Source organism: Saccopteryx leptura, chromosome 1 (assembly GCF_036850995.1).
Source record: "Saccopteryx leptura isolate mSacLep1 chromosome 1, mSacLep1_pri_phased_curated, whole genome shotgun sequence".
Taxonomy (NCBI): Eukaryota; Metazoa; Chordata; class Mammalia; order Chiroptera; family Emballonuridae; genus Saccopteryx; species Saccopteryx leptura.
The window spans coordinates 59,761,437-59,783,247 of NC_089503.1; the positions used below are offsets into that span (position 1 = coordinate 59,761,437).

Sequence of the window (21,811 nt, forward strand, 5' to 3'; positions counted from 1 at the left end):
CTCTACTTCTGTGTAAATAGATCATGCTACTGTCACTGGCCTGTGTGGCTGGTACTACTCTGCTCCATGGTACCCAGTCAGATTGTGTGGTTTCTTGGCAACCTCAGTGAGGTTCACATGTATATTTGTTGTTGTTTTATGCGTTTTTGTAACCTTAAAAACCAGATTTTTAAAATACATAAAACATAAATATTAAGTGTAAAAAAAGAAAATCAGCTTCTCCAAAAAACACTGAATGGCAGATAACACTGCTGCTTTAGGAGGTCTTAGAAGAGGGGCAGTGAGACTATACAGTCATATACACTTACTCATTCATGAGTGTTACATAGCAAATATTTATTGAGCATCTACTGTGTGCTTGGCATGATTATGTATTGATGCTACCATGGACAAAACGTTTGCAAACAAGGTTCCTGCCTTGTGGCCCTTATATTCTCCTTTCAGTGACACAAATAAATAATGATTATAATTGTTAAGTGGAGAGTGAAGGGTGTTATGAAAGAATGTAATAGAGGGAAGAGGAAAACTTGGCTAAAATAAGAGTTACAGTAAATATTTACCTAATAAAATGAATGGCTTACAGAGTTGATTATTTAACATGTGTTTTTTCAAGGCTGAATGTTTAGAGTTATGAATATTTTTTATTACATTTAACATATGACAAGATCATTGCAATGAAAATGAAGCTTGATAGATGAAGAGAGGTGATTGTGGAGACTTGAACCATTTATACAACTTAATGCTAGACAATAACAAGCATTGGCAAGGAGAAAGTGAACTCTCATACATTTCTGTGAGAAATGTAAAATGATAGCTCACTTAAAAAAAGTGTGGCAGTACTACAGAAAGCTAAATCTAGGTGCCCTGAAGTTCCCCTCCAGGGTTTCTACTCAAGAGTTTAAACTCCATGTCCACACAGAACTCATACACAAATATTCATTGCATTATTTATAATAGCTAAAAAGTGGAAACAACCAAAAGGTCCATCATCTCATGAATGGAATAAACAAATATGGTATGTCCACACAATGGTATATTATTTAGTCAAAAAAGAGTGAAGCAGTGCTGCAACATGGACGAGCCTTGAAACATAAGAAATGAAAGAATCCGAAAACAAAAAGCCATGTTTGTTGGCCCTGGCCGGTTGGCTCAGCGGTAGAGCGTCGGCCTGGCATGTGGGGGACCTGGGTTCGATTCCTGGCCAGGGCACATAGGAGAAGCGCCCATCTGCTTCTCCATCCCCCCCCTCCTTCCTCTCTGTCTCTCTCTTCCCCTCCCGCAGCCAAGGCTCCATTGGAGCAAAGATGGCCCGGGCGCTGGGGATGGCTCCTTGGCCTCTGCCCCAGGCGCTAGAGTGGCTCTGGTCGCAGCAGAGCAACGCCCCGGAGGGGCAGAGCATCGCCCCCTGGTGGGCAGAGCGTTGCCCCTGGTGGGCGTGCCGGGTGGATCCGGTCGGGCGCATGCGGGAGTCTGTCTGACTTGTCTCTCCCCGTTTCCAGCTTCAGAAAAATACCAAAAAAAAAAAAAAAAGCCATGTTTGTTTTATTCCATTTACAGAAAATGTACAGGATAGACCTGACCAGTGGTGGCATAGTGGATAGATTATCGACCTGGGACACTGAGTTCCCATGTTCAAAACCCTGAGGTTGCTGGCTTGAGCGCAGACTCATCTGGCTTGAGGTCAGGCTCACCAGCTTGAGCTCGGGGTTGCCAGCTTGAGTGTTAGATCATAGACATGATCCCATGGTCACTGGCCTGAGCCAAAAGGTTGTTGGCTTGAAGCCCAAGGATACTGGCTTGGCTGGAGCCCACTGGTCAAGGCACTTATGAGAAAGCAATCAATGGATAATTAAACAGTCACAACTACAGGTTGATGCTTCTCCTCTCTCTCCCTTCCTCCCACCCCTATTGCCCCCCTCCAAAAAAAATCCAGAATAGGATAATCTATAGAGACAGAAAGTACATTAGTGTTTGTCAAGGGCTGGAAGTGATGGAAAGGTTCTAATACTGGTGAGGGTTGCACAAACAAAAACCACTGAATTGTACAGTTTAAAAGGGCAAATTTTATGATGTGTGAATTATATCTAAATAACAAAAACCTTATTGCTTTTTATGTTAAAAAACTGTAGCACTGGTGACAAAGTCATGTTACCTTTCTTTCCTTGTTTCAAGAGAGTTTGCTTAAAGGGGTTTCTTATTTTCTTGAATATAAAAATGAGATGCTTTTAATTTGTCATATGATACAAGTAATTTGATTATTCAGGTAAGAATGTTCAAGAAATGTGATTAAATTTTTTTTAACAGTTGCCTGAAATTGTTACAACAAACTACCTCTTTGCTAGCTAACTGGCCAATTGTAGTTTCGTATATGTATAAATAGTAATTCCCAAAATGCTACAAACCAAGACAGAATAAAACTCAGGATGCTGAATCGTTTGACCAAAGGTATTTTAATTTAGTTCAGTTTTCTGAAATTGATAGACTCAATATAATAGCCTCTCTTTTCTTACCCAGGAAGTAGGTGGGAAGTATTTGGAAGGTTTTGTTTCCTCCTCATGATGTAATTTTGAAATAGTTGCAAACAAAATGGTATAAATTATGGCAATAGAATGCAGACTTTGCATAAGCTTTAAAGGTACACATGCATCTTCAGAGAACATTTTCTGGGTCAGTCACTGACCCCTCAACCCCTTGGAGAGACATATTTACTCTCCTATACAGTTTGGTGGGAAAGTTTGAGGAGTACTGATACTTGATTGAGAACAGCAGTGGTGAAAATGAAGAAGAGAATGCCACCTTAGGGTGGTGGATTTGACCATTCAGATTTCCCATTTAAGTTCTGACCATTCAGATTTCCCATTTAAGTTTTCAAAAAATAAAGCATAAACAGATTACATATTATCTACTTTTTCAAATAATATATTTTATTTATGTTATAATGAGCTGTGTGTAGTTTTTTAGCCAAAAACTAAAATAGCAGTCATTTTTTTTCTGTACTGTAGATAGGTTAGGCTAGTGGTTTTCAACCTTTTTACATTTGAGGACCAGTAGAAATAGAATTATTTTGGAGACCATTAAGACAGAAATCACCCTGAGCATAAGCGAATTTGACCAAGATCATTGGGCCTATAATTTTCATACAACATCAGGGTGGTTAACTCTTTCACAGACTGGCACAAAATTTCTGGCGGACCAGTTTGCGAACCCGGCAGTTGAAAAACACTGGTTAAGCTGTTTTATGACATATAACCAAAACTGCTTATTGAAGAGCTTCATGTCGTTTACAACTTTCTAAGAGTATTGTACGACTTTTCTTGAAAAATTAAAGAACTATCACTGAATGCAGCATATAATTTCTGTATATTTCTTCTAAAATTTTTCAGATGGCAAGTCTCATCCTCCTTAAATTTCTTAGTTCCCTGTACTATACTGTAGTTGTTTTTGTGCTTTTCAGCTTGGAGTAGGGGAAGGGGTAAAGACTTTGAGGAATTAAACTGTGTTAGGGTCAAATCCTGGCTCTTTGATGTTACCTTGGGTAAATCACTTAACTTTACATATTGATCTTTTTTAATCTTTATGATAATCTTGTAAATGTTACTCCAATTTTTACAGAGAAACCTGATTTTTAGATAAATTAATTTATCCAGACTAAAGCAGGATTTGAACCAAACTTATCTGATTCCAAAACAGTCTTTTAGTTATATCATTAAGGTAGTAGGATATAAAAGTGTCCAAGCTTAAAAACATAGAATATAATAGAAAATAAGGCCTGACCTGTGGTGGCGCAGTGGATAAAGCATCGACTTGGAAATGCTGAGGTCGCCGGTTCGAAACCCTGGGCTTGCCTGGTCAAGGCACATATGGGAGTTGATGCTTCCAGCTCCTCCCCCACTTCTCTCTCTCTGTATCTCCCTCTCCTCTCAAAAATGAATAAATAAATAAAAATAAAATAAAATAAACAGTTTAAAAAAAAAGAAAATAAGATTTTAGTACAAATTTCTGTTGTCGTGGTTTAGAAGCTGTGTACTATTGGGTAACATCCTTTAATTTCTCTCGTAGTTTTCTCCTCTAACAGGTGTGAATGGTGATACCTCATAAAGTTGTATTTGTTTTTTTTCTAAGCTTTGCTTTTACTATCATTTGCCCTTGGGGCTGTGATATTATGAGGGATTAGCCAAAAGGAAAAATGAAAACAGTTAAGCTAGAGTGGTAGTAGGAAAGGAGAAATGTTCCCTGAGGAGACCATGTGCTCTGTTAGGACACAGACTGGGGTGATTTTTTTGTGTGTTTTTTAATAATCCTTTTAGTCCCTGCTCCTAACATATTACCTGGAATTTAGTAGACTGTCAGCGGAATGATAGATTAATATTGCACAATGGGGTTGTATGTTGTCTGCTATACTTTATTTGTAGATAAACTTAAAGTCAATTTGGATTCAGAACAAGCAGTGAAAGAAGAAAAAGCAGTGGAACAGCCTCCACTGTCTGTCACTGAACCGAAGCTGGCAGCCCCTGCAGTTCTGAAGAAACCCAGCAAAAAAGTAGAGCCTGTTAAGATGCAGCATCAGGAGAAAAAAAGGTAGGAAAATTTTGTCACTTGTGAGGGAAGCTTGTGTCTGCTGGGGTTGAGAAGGTCCGTTTGGGCTTAATGACAGCAGGCAGTTTTCAGTTGAGCGCTAAATCCCACTTAATATCCGTGGGGTACAGCTCCATAACCAGCGTGAGGGGAAAAGCTCAATATCTTATTAGTGAAGTAAAACTGGAATCTGCATTTTAGATCATTTAAAGCCCAAAGTCGTTTTTTTGAGTCCTATTGATCTAAATCGATGGTTTTTTTCTCCTTTACTTCATTTTAAATTTGTGGACGTGGCATAAGGGGGCCTGATTGTGTGTCTGTTTCTCACTTCAAATTGTAAATGAAGGGTTACACTTTCCAGTCAAATTTAAGAGAAAAAGTTCTTTATTTTCTTTTTATATCAATGAGTTTATTTTTCAAGTGGTAAAATGTAATTAGAAAAGAAAATAAAAAGCACACAAGCTGTTAAAAATGGATCCAGGAATTTGAGACACTACCTCATAGCTGGTAGGAATTAGTCTGTTGAAAGAAATTCTAAAGGACACTGTCAGCACTGATAGGCCCAGAAATAGTTGACTTTTGTGGCAAGGTTGGGGATACTCTAATAGAAAACATCAACAAAGTGCTGCAGTTTCAGAGGGTCAAGGCTGTGTCCAGTGGTCCTCTCTCCTCCTAGGAACATGTGATACAGATGGATTAAAATGTCTCAACTATGGATACAACACTCATTGTCAATGGCTATTAGGAATGCATTCAGTATTTCAACACTAAGTATAATGTTCACTGTATATTTTTAGTAGATGCTCTTTACCAGATGGAAGAAGTTCCATTCCTAGTTTGTTGAGAGCTTTTATTATGAGTGGGTGTTGAATTTTGACAGATGCTTTTTCTGTATTTCTTGAAATGATTGTACAGTGTTTCTGTTAATGTAGTGAATTACATTGATTGATTTTCAGATATTAAACCAACCTTGCATTCTTGGTATAAACCTCCACTTGGTCATGATGTATTATTTTTTATATATATTGCTGGATTCTGTTTGCTAATACAAGGATTTTTCCCTCACATTTACAAGCACTGTGGGTCAGTTATTTTCTTTTCTGGTAACATTAAATTAAATATCAGTATTAGAGTTATGACTTCTTAAAATTAGTTGGAAAGTGTTTACTCCTTGTTTGTGCATGATATATATTATTTATTTCTTAATAGTTTGATAAAATTTACAAGTGAATCTGGGCCTAGAGTTTTTTTTGTCGGAAGGTTTTTTATAAAATGAATTTTATATTTAGAGCTCTTCAATGTCTCTTGTTCTTTTTGGGTCAGGTGTTTTGGTATTTTTGTTGTTTTTGCTTTAAAATATTTAAGCATATATTACTCTTTTTTAAAATTTTTATTTAGAAAATTTAACAGGGTGATGTTGTTCAATAAGAGTACATAGGTTTCAGGTAAACATTTCTATAGCATTTGAACTGTTGATTATGTTTTATACCCATCACCCAAAGTCAATTCATTTTCTGTCACTGTATATTTGTCCCTCTTTACTCCCTCCCCCTCCCCCTGGTAGCTACTTCACTTTTATCTATGTCCATGAGTCTCAGTTTTATATCCCACCTATGTATGAAATCATGCAGTTCTTAGCTTTTTCTGATTTACTAATTTCACTCAGTATAATGTTCTCAAGGTCCGCCCATGTTGTCGTAAATGGCAGTGGGTCATCATTTTTTAGGACTGAGTAGTATTTCATTGTATATATTATATATACTCCACCTCTTCTTTATTCAATCTTATAATGAAGGACACTTTGGTTTTAGCTTTTTTTTTTTTTTTTAAGAGAGAGACAGGAAGGGAAAGAGATGAGAAGCATCAACTTGTAGTTGTTTCACTTTAGTTCATTGATTGCTTCTCATACGTGTCTTAACTGGGGAGCTCAAGCCAAGCCAGTGACCCCTTGCACAAGCCAGCAACCTTTGGGCTCAGACCAGTGACCATGAGATCATTTTGATGATCCACACTCGAGCCAATGACCCCATGCTCAAGCTGGATGAGCCCAAGCTCAACCGGCAACCTCGGAGTTTCAATCCTGGGAACTCAGTGTCCCAGGTTGACACTCTAGCCACTGTGACACCACTGGTCAGGCAGTTTGGTTGTTTTGGTTTTTTGTTTTGTTTTTTAAGGAATTTATCTATTTTATCCAAGTAGCTGAGTTCATTGGCTTCAAGTTGTTCAAACTACAGCCTTTTTCTTTGAGTGTCTATAGTTCCTACTACAGATTCCCCTCATTCTTTCATTCCTAATATTTGTAATATATTCTTTGTCTTTTTTATCAGTATTGTAAAATTATTAATGCGTAATTTTATTACTCCTTTCTCAAAAAAATAATGACTTTAGCTCTGTTAATTTTCTCTACCTCATTGATTTCTGCTCTTTATTATTTCCTTCTAGTAATTTGGGTTAATTTGTTTTTGTAGCTTAAGGTAGAAAAATAAGTTGATTTAAACTTACAAAAGAAAGAAAGTACTTGAAGATAAAAATTATGTCTCTAACATACAGTGGGCCCTTAATAAATTACTTATTGATTGAATGGATAGTATAGAGTATCCACAGGAGGTAAATAATGTCAAGATGGAGTGTAGGTTTTTTATTATGTTATTAGAATCAGCTTGAGGTCTTATGTTTATGCCTTTGCTTGTATTGCTTTTTTTCTTTAAAATATGTATCCCTTTTCTATCTGATAAACTTGTACTTAGCTTTTAAAGTTTTCAAGTAAGACTCATGTCCCATAACATTTGTCCAGTAAAATTTATCACATTGTATTATAGTTATAGTTTTTCTAGTCAAAGGTCCTTAAGAACTTTTTTTTTTAGTGAGAGGGAGAGAGAGGCAGACAGGAAGGGAAAGAGATGAGAAGCATCAACTCAGAGTTGCAGCACCTTAGTTGTTTATTGATTGCTCTTTCATATGTGCCTTGACTCAGGCCGGTCTCCAGCCAAGCCAGTGACCCTTGAGCTCAAGCCATCGCCATGTGGTCATGTCTATGATTCCTCGCTCAAGCCAATGACCTTGGGGTTTAAAACGTGGGTCATCAGCATCCCAGGCTGACACTCTATCCACTGCGCCTCCGCCCACTCAGGAACAGGCGGGAACAGTATTTTCTTGATCGTTACATCCTCAGTGTTTAGCAAACAGCCTCATATGTTTAGGTAGTAGCTGCTTATTTAATGCTTATTGAATTACTGAAAGCCATAGGGGAAGTAAGAATTTACGAAGATTTTCAGTAACCTTGTGGTAGTTTTCAGGGGTCTGTAGAGAGCTAGAGAAAATTTTTATTCTGGTCACCTGATGAAATAACCTACTTGTGGTCAGTTAGCCTTAGGAAGAATACAGTACTTGTTAGTCTACTGTGATTTCTGTCTTCTGGAATTAAGGCCATTTGTTATGATGCAAGTTCATAGTAGTATGTGGATATTTATTGTTTTATTTTGTGTGACATTCTTAAATTTTTCCTGGATAGCCACAGGGGAAAGCGCATGGAGTTATCTGATGGTGAGACAAAAGAAACTATAAATGTGAAGAAAAAGAGGAGAAGACTGAAACTTCCTGAGTCTGACAGCAGTGAAGATGAAGGTTAGCATTGCTATTAATTTTTGGCTAATGGGATTATCTATAAGTTTAGGCTGCTATAACAAAAATACCACAGACTGCATGGCTTAAACAACAAAAGTTTATTCCTCACATATTTTAAGGCTGAGAAGTCCAAAATCAGCTGATCTAGTACCTGGTGAGAGCTCTTTCTGCTTTGCAGAAGGACACCTTTTTTGCTCTCGCTTCACATAGCAGGATGAGAAATCATCTTTCACATGTCTCTAATAAAGGTGCTAATCTCATTCATGAGGGCTCTACTCTCATAGCTCAATTACTTCCCAAACTACCCACTTCCAAGTACCGTCACATTAGGGATTGGGGTTTCGACATAGGAATTTGGGGGAAACATAAACATTCGGTCCACAGCAGAGGTTAATACTTATTATGATCTCAAAGAACTAAAAAGTAATGTATTATGGGTCACGATGACACTGGTAATCCTGTTGAGACACATATAGAACCTTTTGACCAGAACTATAATTTTCTTGTAATTTGCTAAATAGCAAATACAAAGGGAAAGAAAATAAGGATTACAGTTTACATTCGGTATTATTTTATATTAGTTTCAGGTGCACAGCATAGTGGTTAGAAAACAATATATAGTACTTTATAAAGTGGCCTCCCTGCCCCCGATATTTCAAATACATAATTATTACAATATTGACTATATTCCCTATGCTGTACTTTATATCCCAGATCAGTTTTGTGACTACCAATTTGTAATTATTAACCCCTTCACCTTTTTTACCCAGCCCCACAAATACCACCACCCCAGTGTCCCCCACCCCCATTCAACTGTTTGTTCTGTGTATCTATGGATATGCTTCTACTTATTTGTTCATTTATTTTGCTCTTTTTTTTTCTTAGAGATACAGGAAGAGAGAGAGATGAGAAGCATTAATTTATAGTTGCAGCACCTTAGTTGTTCATTGATTGCTTTCTCATCTGTGTCCTGACTGGGGTGCTTTAGCTTAGCCAGCGACCTTTGGGCTCAAGCCAGCGACTTTTGGGCTTAAATCAGTGATCATGGGGTCCTGTCTGTGATTTCACACTCAAGCCAGTGACCCTGCACTCAAGTGGTGAGCTTGCACTCAAGCTGCATGAACCTTGGGGTTTTGAACCTAGATCCTCAGCATCCCAGGCTGACGCTCTCTCCACTGTGCCACTACCTGGTCAGACTATTTTGTTCTTCAGATTCCACACATACAAGTGAAATCATACTGTATTTGTCTTTCTTTGTCTGACTTATTTCACTTAGCATAATACCCTCCACATCTTCCCATGTTGTTGCAAATGGTAAGATTTTATTCTTTTTTATGGGCAAGTAATAGTCCATTGTGTTTATATGTATGTGTGTGTGTGTACTCACTCGTCTATTGATGGTCATTTGGTTGCTTCCATATCTTGGCTACAGTAAATAATGCTGCAGTATACATAGGGGTGCATATATTCTTTTGAGTTAGTATTGGGTTTCTTTGGATGTATACCCATAGTGGAACTGCTGGGTCATACATAAGACAGAACATTTTTAATTTTTTGAAAGACCGCCATACTGTTTTCCATAGTGGCTGCACCAGTCTGCATTCTCACCAACAGTGCAAAAAGGTTCCTTTTTCTCCACATCTTCAGCAATACTTGTTTGTTGATTTATTAATGATAGCCATTCAGACAGGTGTAAGGTGATGTTTTGTGGTTTTAATTTGCATTTCTCTGATGATTAATGATGTGTAGAGCATAAGGGACATCATATGTCTCTTTTGGAGAAGTATCTATTCAGGTTCTCTACCATTTTTTAAAATTGGATTGTTTGGGGGTTTTTTTTAGTGTTATATGAGTTCTTTATAAATTTTTATTTTTAATCCCTTATTGGATCTATCATTAGAGAATAACTTCTTTCATTCAGTAAGTTGTCTTTTTGTTTTGTTCCTTGTTTCCTTCACTGTGCAAAACCTTTTTATTTTGATGTAGTTCCATTTGTTTATTTTTCTTTTGCTTCCCTTGCCGGAAGAGATATATCAGAAAAAATATTGCTAAGAGAGATGTCAGAGATTTTGCTGCCTATGTTTTCCTCTAGGAGTCTTAGGTTTCAAGTTTTACATTTAAGTCCTTAACCCATTTTGAGGTTAATCTTATATATAGTTTAAGAAGGTGGTCTACTTTCATTCATTACATATGTCCAATGTTCCCAACACCATTTATTGAAAAAAACTGTCTTTCCCCCATTGTATGTTCTTGCTCTATTAATTGACTATATATGTGTGGGTTTATTTATGGGTTCTTTATTCTGTTTCATTGATCTCTGTGTTCGTTTTTATGCCAGAACCATGCCATTTTGATTATTATAGCTTGGTGGTGTAGTTAGATATCAGGTAGAATGATACCTCTGACTTTGTTTTTTTTTCTCAAGATTCGGCTGGCTATTCGAGGTCTTTTGTAGTTTCATATAAATTTTAGGGTTATTCCAGTTCTGTGAAAAATGCCATTGGTATTTTGATAGGGATTGTATGAATCTATAGATTGCTTTAGGTATTACGGACATTGTAATAACGTTAATTCTTTCTATTCATGAGAATGGTATATGTTTCCATTCATTTGTATCTTCAATTTCTTTCTTTAATGTCTTAATAATTTTCTGAATACAATTCTTTTACTGCCTTGGTTAAATTTATTCCTAGGCATTTTATTTTGATGTTGTAAACAGGATTGTTTTCTTTTCTGAGAGTTCATTGATTTTCCACCTTTTCATCTCATGGTATACATAAATTACTAAAATTCTGCAATACACCAAAAAATTTTTTTTTGCTGATCTGACCAAAAAAAAAAAAAGTATAATTTTTATTTATTCACATTAGATGGTTATTGTAGGGAAAAGAGGTCAGTGTCCCTGACTAAATAGGTATTGCATGTTTTAAAAATTCTTGCAGCACACTGAGTGAAAATCACTGTGATAGTTTATTATTGGTGTATAAAAATGCAGCTGATTTTTGAATATATATTTTGCATCCTGCTACTTTACTGAATTCATTTATCAGTTCTAGTTTTTGGTGAACTTTTTTTTTTTTAAGTGAGAGGAGAGGAGCTAGGCAGATGGACTCCCACATGTGCCCTGATAAGGATCTACCCAGCAGCCCCCATCTTGAGCTGATGCTCAAATCAACTGAGCTATCCTCAGTGCCCAGGGCCAACACTTGAACCAGTTGAGCTGCTCGCTGTGAGAGGGGACGAGGAAGAGAAGAGGGGAGAGGAAGGAGAAGAGAAGCAGATATAGATGGTCGCTTTTCATGTGTGCCCTGACCAGAGATTGAACCCAGGACTTCTGCATGCAGGGCTGACATTCTATTCACTGAGCCAGCCGTCCAGGGCCTGATCATTAAGATTTTCTGTGTACAGTGTCATGTGATATGCAAATAATGAGAGTTGTACTTTTTCCTTTTCAATTTGGATGCCTTTTATTTCTTATCTAATTGCTGAGGCTAGGTCTTTCAATACTGTTGAGTAAGAGTGGTTAAAGTGGACATTCCTGTTTTGTTTCTGATCTTAAGGGAAACACTTTTTGTTTTTCCCCAATGAGTATGATGTTATCTGTGCATTTGTCATAGATGGCTTTTATTATTTTGAGGTATGTTCCCTTTATATCTACTTTGCTGAGAAGTTTTATCATAAATGGATGCTGGATTTTGTCAAATGCTTTTTCTGCGTTAATGATATGATCATGTGATTTGCATTCTTCAGTTTGCTTATGTGGTGTATCACATTAATTGATTTGTGGATATTGTAACAACCTTCCATCCCAGGAATAACTTCCACTATACCATGGTGTACAATCTTTTTAATGTAGTGCTTAATTTAGTTTAATATTTTGTAGAGGATTTTTGCATCTCTGTTCAGTAGGGATATTGGCCTATAATTTTCTTTGTAATGTCTTTATCTCATTTTAGAATGAGAATAATGCTCTTCTCTTAGGCAAGCTCAGGAGTCTTCCCTGCTCTTGAATTTTCTGGAATAGTTTGAAAAGGATAGGTGTTAATTCTTCTTTGAATGATAAAATTCAACTGAAGCCATCTGGTCCAGGACTTTCGTTTGCTGGCAGTTTTTTGACTACTGCTTTGATTTCATTAGTTCTAATTGGTCTGTTCAGATTTTTTGATTGAGTTTTGGAAGATTGTATGTTTCTAGGAATTTATTCGTTTTGTCCAGGTTGTCCAATTTCTTGGCGTACAGTCATTCGTAATATTTTCTTAACAATTCTTTGTGTTTCTTTAGTGTCAGTTGTTACTTCTCCCCTTTCATTTCTTATTTTATTTATTTGAGTTCTCACTCTTTTTTTCTTGATGCATCTGGTTAATGATTCATCTTTTCAAAGAACCAGCTCATGGTTTCATTGATCTTTTATATTTTTTTAGACTCTTATTTCATTTATCTCCACTCTCATCTTTATTATTACTTCCTTTTTTTCACTTTGGTCTTTGTTGTTATTTTTCTGGTTCCTTTAGGTGTTAGGTAAGATTGGGTTTTTTTTGAGATTTCCTTGATCTCATTGTTAACCCATTCATTGTTTAGTAACATGTTATTTATCCTCCGTGCGCTTTGTTTTTCACATAATTGCTTTCTAGTTTCATACCCTTGTGGTCGTGGAGAAGATGCTTGATACAATTTTAATTATCTTAAATTTATTGAGACTTGTTTTGTGGCCCAACATATGGTCTATCCTAGAAAGTGTTCAATGTGCACTTGAAAAGAATGTGTATTCTGCTTTCCTGGGGTGAAATGCCCTGAAAATGTCAATTCCATCTGGTCCAGTGTGTCATTTAAGGCTGCTGTTTCCCTCTTGTTTTCTATCTGGAAGATCTATCCATTGATGTCAACTAGGTGTTAAAATTTCCTATTACTATATTACTGTCAGTCTCTTCCTTTGTGTCCAATATTTGCTTTATATGTTTAGGTGTTCCTATGTTTGGTGCATGAATGTTTACAAGGGTTATATTCTCTTGTTGGATTGATCTCTTTATCATTATGTATTGTCCTTCTTTGTCTTTTATTATAGCCTTTCTTTTAAAGTCTGTTTTATCTGGTATAAGTGTTGCTACTCCAGCTCTTTTTTTGTTTCCATTTGCATGAAATATCTTTTTCCATTTCTTTACTTTCAGTCAGTGTTTTGATCTGGTGGGTCTCTTGTAGACAGCACATATATGGGTCTTGTTTTCTTATCTATTCAGCTATCCAATGTCTTTTGATTGTAGCATTCAATTCATTTATATTTAAAGTGATTTTAGGTGTGCAGCTTATTGCCATTTTATTATTCATATTTCCTTTTTTTCATAAAGAAGTCCCTTTAACATTTCTCATAATACTGGTTTGATAGTAATGAACTCCTTTAGTTTATTCTTGTCTGGGAAGCTCTTCATTTCTTCTTCAATTTTTTTTTTAAAGATTTTATTTATTTGAGAGAGAGAGGGAAAGAGAAAGGAGGGAGGAGTGGGAAGCATCAGCTTGTAGTAGTTGTTTCTGGTATGTGCCGTGACCTGGCAAGCCTAAGGTTTCAAACTGATGACCTCAGTGTTCCTGGTTGATGCTCTATCACTGTGCCACCAAAGTCAGACTTTCCAATTTTAAACGATATCCTTGATGGGTAGACTAGTCTTGGTTTGTAGGTCTTTGCTTTTCATTACTTTGAATTTTCCAAGCTAATCTCTCTTGTCCTTAAAAGTTTACATTGAGAAATTACCTGAGTCTATGGAAGCTTCCTTGTAGGTAACTTTCTCTTGCTGCTTTAAAGATTTCTTTTTGTTTTTAACCTTTGCCATTTTATTTATGATGTGTCTTGGTGTGGGCCTCTTTGAGTTCTTTTTATTTGGGACTCTGTGCTTCCTGGACTTGTGTATTATTTTCCTTTATCAGGTTAGGGAAATTTTCAGTCATTTCTTCAAAAGGTTCTCAATCCCTTTGTCTATTTCCCATCCTCTGGTACCCCTATGATGCAGATGTTGTTATGCTTGATTTTTTCCTAGAGTTCTTTAAATTACCATTTTAGAAAATTTATTTTTTCCTTTTTGCTGCTTTTATTGTGTTTTCTGCTACCTTGTCTTTCAAATTATTAATTTGATCCTCTGCTTCATCTAATCTGCTTTTGATTTATTCTAGTGTATTCTTTGTTTCAGGTATTGATTCTTCATCGCTGACTAGTTCTTTTTTATGGTTCTTTTGTTATTTTTTATGCTTACTATCTCTTTGTTTAAGTTCTCACTGAGTTCATCATGTGTTCCCTGAGTTCCTTGAGCATCCTCACAACTGTTGTAATGTTACTGCTTGCCTCCATTTCATTTAGTATTTTGTGGAGTATTTCTCCTGTTCTTCATTTGGGGCATATTTTCTTATCTCTCCATGTTGGCCACCTCTCTGTCTGTGTACTAGGTAGATCTGCTATGTCTCCCAGACTTGATAGGGTAGCCTCAAGTAGTAGGTGTCCTATAGAGCTCAGTGGTGCAGTCTCTCTGATCACCTAAGTTAGGTGTTCCAGGAATGTCTCTTGTGTGCGTTATGTGAGCCCTCCTGTTACAGTATAGTCTTGATTGCTGTTTGCCTGTCTGTGGGTGGGGTTGACCTACAGGCTGGCTGGCTGTGAGGATTGACCCTAACCACTGTGTATGAGCTACTGTTTGGGGGCCAACCCCATGAAATGAAATACGTCCCAGCAGGGTCTGGGGTGCCTTCTGAGATCTCCCTTTGGACGTGCCACAGTGAAACTAACTAGGTCATGCTCTGGTATTGTCTGAAGCCAGCTACTATGTTTTGGTTTTGGTGTCTTTTAGGAAGGACACTAGTACAGGTCAGTGTCAGACATTGCCTGTGACCAGCCCTGGGCTACCTGTTAAGAACTACATAATAATCCACAGTTACTGGACCTGAGTCATGTGGGAGGGGCCAAGCTTTATACCGAGGTCTACTTCCCCTAATACTGGGCTTGGGGTAGGTCAGCAAAAGGCCCAAGGTACCCCGAGGTGTGGCTTCACCTGCTGCTATCTGCCTGTTAGGCTTTGCCACTGATAGAACCTCTGGTGGTACATGAGTTGCCTGAGACAGGTTCTCAGTAAGTCAGCAGGTGGGGGTGCATGATGGTCACAGCAGGAAAACTCAGCACCAGTGCTGGGCCTGAGGCCGCTCACAAAAAAGTCTCAGGGTACACCAAGATGAGCCCAAGACCTTTTCTTTTTAAAAAAATAAACCAGAGATGTTCCATTCATATCACTCTTTAAAAAAGGGTTATATGGTAGGCATCAAGGGTGTTGGTGGTATTCCACACCATATGAGTAAAACCATGCTAAGATGAAGAATCTATAATATCATTCTTGAAAGAGAATGGTATCAGGGGACCTTCCAATTTTAGGTTGTGGACACAGTTGTAAGATAAGCAGAATAAGGGCAAGATTCTCATGTAGAAAAATTAATGTGCCCTTTTTAGGGGGGGAGGAAGTGAGAGAGAAGAAGCATCAACTCGTAGTTGCGGCACTTTAGTTCTTTATTGACTTTTTCATATGTGCCTTGACGGGGGTGGGAACAGTGTTCAAGCTCAGCCATTGACTCCTTGCTGAAGCCAATGAACTTGGGTTCAAGCCATTGACCTTGGGATTATGTCAATCATCCCATGCTTAAGCTAGCGACCCTGCACTCAAGCTGGTGAGCTTGTGCTGAAGCTGGCAACTTCAGAGTTTCAAAACTGGGACCTCAGCATCCCAGTTCGACGCTCTATCCACTGCGCCACCACTAATCAGCAAAATTAATGTGCCTTTTAAAAGAATAACAAGTATTCTAAGAGCCAAAATCTCTTTCCAAATCGTGTAAATGGAAGTATATAGAAAGAGAAGGAGGCTTAAGAGAAAGACCATTGGGTTGAACTGATATGCCAGAGCCTGCTTAGAGAACCAGTGGTGAAAATCTTGAGTTGCTATAATCAGTTCTCCATGAGTTCATGCCATAATGGGTATAAAACATTTGAGGTAATGGGAGCAGAGGGAGGAATGCTAATCCAGAGGAATTCAGTAACATGTAAAGGTACATTAAAAAAACCCAAATTAATGCTAAGAGAGATTAAAAAGAATAACCTACTATGCTATCTCATGACAAAACTAAACTTGTTCGACTCTACTACTTTTACATTGAAACTGCTATAAGAGCTGAAAATAAAGCTTAAACATACCCCCTGTTCTTGAATGAAAAAAAAACACAACAAATTTCATATCTAGATGACGGTAATGCAAAAGGAGTAAATAGACCTAAGAAATTGTACAAAAGGTTGAATCTGGCTATGAGAGAGGGCCATCTTTGACTCTTCCATGGATTTAGATCCTTCCAGTCATGCTTACATGTTCAAGTTTATGGCCTATGATACCCTGTGCCCACCCGAGCCAAGGTTTTTAATCAGTCCTTGGCATGGGTGGGGAGAAGGCATTGTGGGCATCCCAGAGAGGCAGTTGCTATGTACTCATTCCATGTCATTTATCAAAATGGTTTGACCACGACTGCTTAAAGGAAAATTCCCAAGTGTGTTGAAACAACCATCAAGGAACATTCTGACCAGTTAAGAGTTTAGAAAATAGAGACAACTCTGCGCAGACACATAGGAAAATAACTAGTAAGTAATTTAGGAATATGTGTTAATTGGAACATCTTCCCCATTTTCAACCAGGTAAAGAACTTGAGGAAGATTCTGGAAAAATATTTGAAGCCATGAGCCTAATGTACATTGAAAAGGGAAACTAGATACTCTCGTATTAGTGAAGGAATCAGCTCGAAGTCAAGGAATTACTGTGGTTGATTGAGCACTCATTACATACTTTTGAAATAATCTCTGTAATTCTGACCCTTAGCCCACAAAAATGATACCTATGTAATAGGAGTGGGGTTAGTTTGGGATGGAGTGAGAAGAAATGTGATAGAAGTGGACAACCTATAGTAACAAATGATGTGGAGCAGAGGCTGTCAGAATCTTTCTCTGGCAAAGATAAATTTTGGCATCTGACTAAATTTGTAAACCTTGGTCATTTTACTCCTAAATTTATTTGTCTCAAAGCCAGTAGGATTTTATTTTAAACCTTTTCACAGTCTCTAACCTGTTAGTGTTTTATTTCTGCTACACTGAATATGTGCTATTAGCATAGTATGCCGTTGTAAGTTTGAAGGCAGCAGGAGTGGAGGGAATGGCAGGGACTTTGGAGTCAGACAGACCCTCCACCACTTACTGTGTGCCACTTTAGACAGATTCCTTCTTTAATTCCTGTTTTCTCATCTGTAAAATGGGGGTGTTATTAGAAACTGTGTAGGCTTTTATGAACATCAAATAAGATGGCGTGTCAGAAGCGTGGGATAGTGTTTGACGGACGAAGTTTTCTTGTTGAGGTGTTCTGTAAGTAACAGCAGTAATACACTTGCGGTCCCTCTCTCAGAAAAAAGTCCCTCCAGCTTCATATCCTTAGCTCTCCACTTAAGATATACTATTCCTTTCTCCTCTCCCTGGCAGAGTCATGAACACTTTTAGCAAGTTTATATACTCTCTTTTGTAAGGCAAGAAAAGGCTGGACCGAAAAAGAAGTAACACTAAGAAATGTCTACGTTGCTAGGAAGAAATAGTGGTAACCAATATGTTTCTTAAGTCTTTGCTAACATTTTTAGTCCTCGCAGATTGCTTATGGAGAATGTTAAGTAAATGAGCCCCTTTTAAAGGTAAGATAGGTAATAAAAAAAAATGTCCTAGGAAGCTATAAATGATTTCCAAGAATTCTAATTACCAATCTGTGCCAGAAAACTGATAAACAGTGGTAACCTTGCTGGATCCCTGAAATTATTTTTTACCAGTCTTACTGTACTCCCAACAAAGGTAATTTCAGGGGTGAGTGATATTTCACCACTGAGGGCTTTTCATCTGAAGAACTGCAGATTTGTTACAAATCTACAGGGTAGATAAAAGTAGGTTTACAGTTATGAGTATGTGAAACACAAGAGTTTATGAGTTTATTCTTGTATTAGTGATTAATTCTTATTTTCCAGTCAAACAACCATAAACCTACTTTGCCCCACCCTATATTTAAATTACACCAGTATGTCAAACATTTCATATGCTTATGTCACTAAAAGTATATTGAGGAAGAATGCATGGCTAGATAATAAAGACTCAGGCAGACAGACAGAGATTCTAGCATATGAATGTGGGCAGGAGTCTTTTTAATCTCATTGAATGAACCTCAGTTGTTTAAAATAGAAATAATAATGATAGTACTAATGACTGTGGAGTTATTACGAGAATGAAAGATTAATGTTTGGAAAACCTAGAAAATTCTGGTTGTTTCCCCTGTTCTTTCATTCTTAAAATAATTTATTTTAAAAAGTAATACCTATATATACAATTTCAAAAAAAACAGATAAAAAATAAGTTTTATAATAGGTAGTAACCTCTCCTGTCAACTCATCTGATTGATGCTCCCTTGTCAACCTCCTCCCATCTGCCTTCATCGCCCAGGGATTTGTTGAAATTTTTTAATCGTTAATGAGTTCTTGGCCCTTCTGTTTTCTTCCTTGGTAGTGGGTGAGAGTCTATAACGTTTCATATCTTTATCATTATATTTCTCTCTAGGGAGGGTGTGTGGAGAGGGAGGTACCTTATTTCCCCGTGTATAAGACTCACCCTTTTCTGGAAAATTTGGGGTCTAAAACTGGGTGTGTCTTATACAGTGGTTGTAGTTTTTTACTTGCATTTCCCACTTTTTCATGCGGATGAGGAGTTGTATGAGTTTTATTGTGAATAAAACTTGAGTTCAATAACTTTATGTAATACTTTTTTTTCCTTTCAAATTTTGGGCCCCAAAATTAAGGTGCATCTTTTACATGGAGTATCTTATACATGGGGAAATGTTGTATATACTGAATCTTCCTTGACTAAGAAGCCCCTTGTCCCAGATTTAGTTTAGAAAATGTTTTCCTTTACTAAAAAAAAAAAAAAAGTTACTGTATGTTCAGTGCCAGGAAATTCATGGTACCTAGTTGTCTGTGGAGCTTAGAGTCTGGAGAGGGAATCTAGGTAAACAAACAATTCCACAAGTACAGTGGAAAAGGGTCTTAGAGGGTGTCCCTGCGATTGTTCCCTTGATTTATTTAAGTGGTTACAGAACTGGAAATAGAGTACTCCTAAGATTATTACTGTAAGTACTCAAACATTTCTTTTATTTAGTTTCCTCACTGCATAAACTTTCCTCCTCCCACTGTAACACATGGTGATACAGCTTTCTTAATAGCTATACCTTCAGAAAAAATGGGTCTTTGGTTCTGTGGTTTAGCTTTTCTTTTGCTCTCTTGAGTACCCATCAGGTTCTAGCCTCCCAGAGCTGGGTTAATAGCTGGACCACTTTCTTTTTATGTGTCTGTCTCTTGTGTCCCAGAGCTTAAAAAGTTTTGGGACCCATTTCATACTTGAAGTGTGTAGTTTATTGTTTCATTCTGGCTCTTGTTATGCTTCACCTCTTTAGGTCATTTGGCCTTGAACTCTCTACTGTCATAATTTTTAACACTGACCTAATCATTTGGGAGGGTTTCAGATCCAAGACTTATGCTAAGAATTTGAATACAGCCAGGAGATTCAGGGAGCAGGTGTGGCTAAGCAGCTACCCAGTCCCTTGACCAGCAGTTTCTTTGTGGTGATTAAGCAATAGGTCAGCTGAGGATTTTCACTTGCCCTCTCATGGGCCTTATACTGAGACCACTACTTCTGGAACTATTTGGAAATGATGGGATCACTCTGGTGTTGCTCTCTTTTTGAGTAATACCACTTCCATAGCAATATTTCTTTCCTGGAAGTTTCTCAGTATAGCGAAACAAGCCTTATCAATGGTCCAGGGACTAGAAATAGTTCCCATTAAACATATTAAGCAGATCTTAGTCATTAGAGCTATAACTGTAATGATTTCATATGTGATTCTCCCCAAGATTTATGCTTTTAGTGTCAGCTGGAAAGTTTCTGTATAACAAAATCACAGGTGATTGCAAATAATCCTCAGACCAATCAAAGACATTGGGATGGAACATTTGGTATAATCTGAGGTTATTTCCAATTACTTGATTTAAAGAGAGAGTGTCTGGTCCTGTATGATAAGTCAGCATAGGATAGTTGGGAGTAGTAAGGCTGAGGAATCAGACTGCCTTGGGTTTAAAACCTTCTACCTCAGTTGCAAACTCTGTGATCTTGTCAAGTTAACCTCTTGGAACCTCTGTTTACTTAGATCTAATCTGTGAATAGTATTTGTCTGTTAGGGTTGTCACGAGGATAAAGTGAAACAATGTAAGTCATTCATGACTCATAGTAGGTGATGAGTGGATATTTATAAAATAACTTCATACCCTGACTTACTGGTATCTGTAAAATAAAAGATTTAGCTAAAATCATCTCTAAGGTACATTGTAGCTCAAATAATTCTTGATTCTGTAATTTTCTTTGTATAAAATTATAAGATGTGGCCCTGGCTAGTGACTCAGTGGATAGAGCATCAGCCCAGTATATGGACATTCTCGGTCCAGGCACAAATGAGAAGTGACCATCTGCTTCTCACCCCACCCTTTCTCCCTTCTCTCCCTCTTTCTCTTCTTCAGCCAATGGCTCAGTTGTTTCAAGTGTGGCCCCAGGTACTAAAAATAGGCTGGTACTCAAGCATCATCCCCAGCTGGGGTTGCAAGGTTGATACCAGTTGGGGTGCGTGCGGGAGTCTGCCTATCTCCCTTTTTCTCACCTTTAAAAAAAAAAGATGTAGATTTTAAAGATATATTTAACTGCAGAGTCCTTGGTTGACATGAATTACTGCCCTGCAAAATGTCCTTTGCTGGACATGGAAACTTAGCCAGTGGAGAAGGCAATGTACCAGAAAGAGCCAAAGTTCCTCTTATCTAACTAAGCATGTTTCATAATTTCAGTCATACCAGATTCTCCTGGGGCTTATGAAGCTGAGTCACCGTCCCCACCTCCTCCTGAGTCTCCACGTCCTGAACCAGTGCAAAAGACTGAGCCAGAGCCTCCTTCTGTCAAGGTACAACTTACGGGGATGGTTGTCTTCTCATTTATTCTTTTGTATCCAAGGACCTAAAACTACTTTGTTAAATCCATTCTTCTGTATATGGTCGTCCCTCGCCATATCGCCGTTCACTTTTTGCAGTCTCATTGTATCGCAGATTTTTAAATTATATATATCTAATTTTGTATCACAGATTTTTCACTATATCATGGGATTTTGCAGTATATATGTATTTTTATGTATTTATTATTTTAATTATATTTGCGGTAAAATAAGCAAAATAAGTATGGGAAAGGTTAATAGCAGTGTGGGAAAAGTTTATAGGAGTGTGGAGAGGGTTTATAAAGCTTTAAAATATATATAAATAATAAAATAAATATAAGGTTGCTACTTTGCGGATTTTCGCCTATTGCGAGGGGTTCTGGGATCTAACCCCCACAATAGACGAGGGACCACTGTACTTCATAAACGCCAATAGATGGCTCTTGTCTCATTCTGCTCTCCCATAAGTCTTAAGAATGGACATTCCCTGTCTTCTCACCTGAAGT

General features: G+C 37.5%; 1 protein-coding gene across 2 annotated transcripts in view; it reads left to right on the forward strand.

Moving 5' to 3' along the window:
- POLD3 (DNA polymerase delta 3, accessory subunit) overlaps positions 1-21,811 on the forward strand; it is a 61,307-nt gene that overhangs the window by 29,908 nt on the left and 9,588 nt on the right. For both annotated transcript variants that reach the window (XM_066368549.1, XM_066368540.1), the window contains exons 8-10: positions 4,413-4,578; positions 8,087-8,199; positions 21,166-21,278. In XM_066368549.1, the coding sequence (XP_066224646.1) occupies positions 4,413-4,578; positions 8,087-8,199; positions 21,166-21,278 (392 nt within the window). The remainder of the gene's footprint in view (positions 1-4,412; positions 4,579-8,086; positions 8,200-21,165; positions 21,279-21,811) is intronic.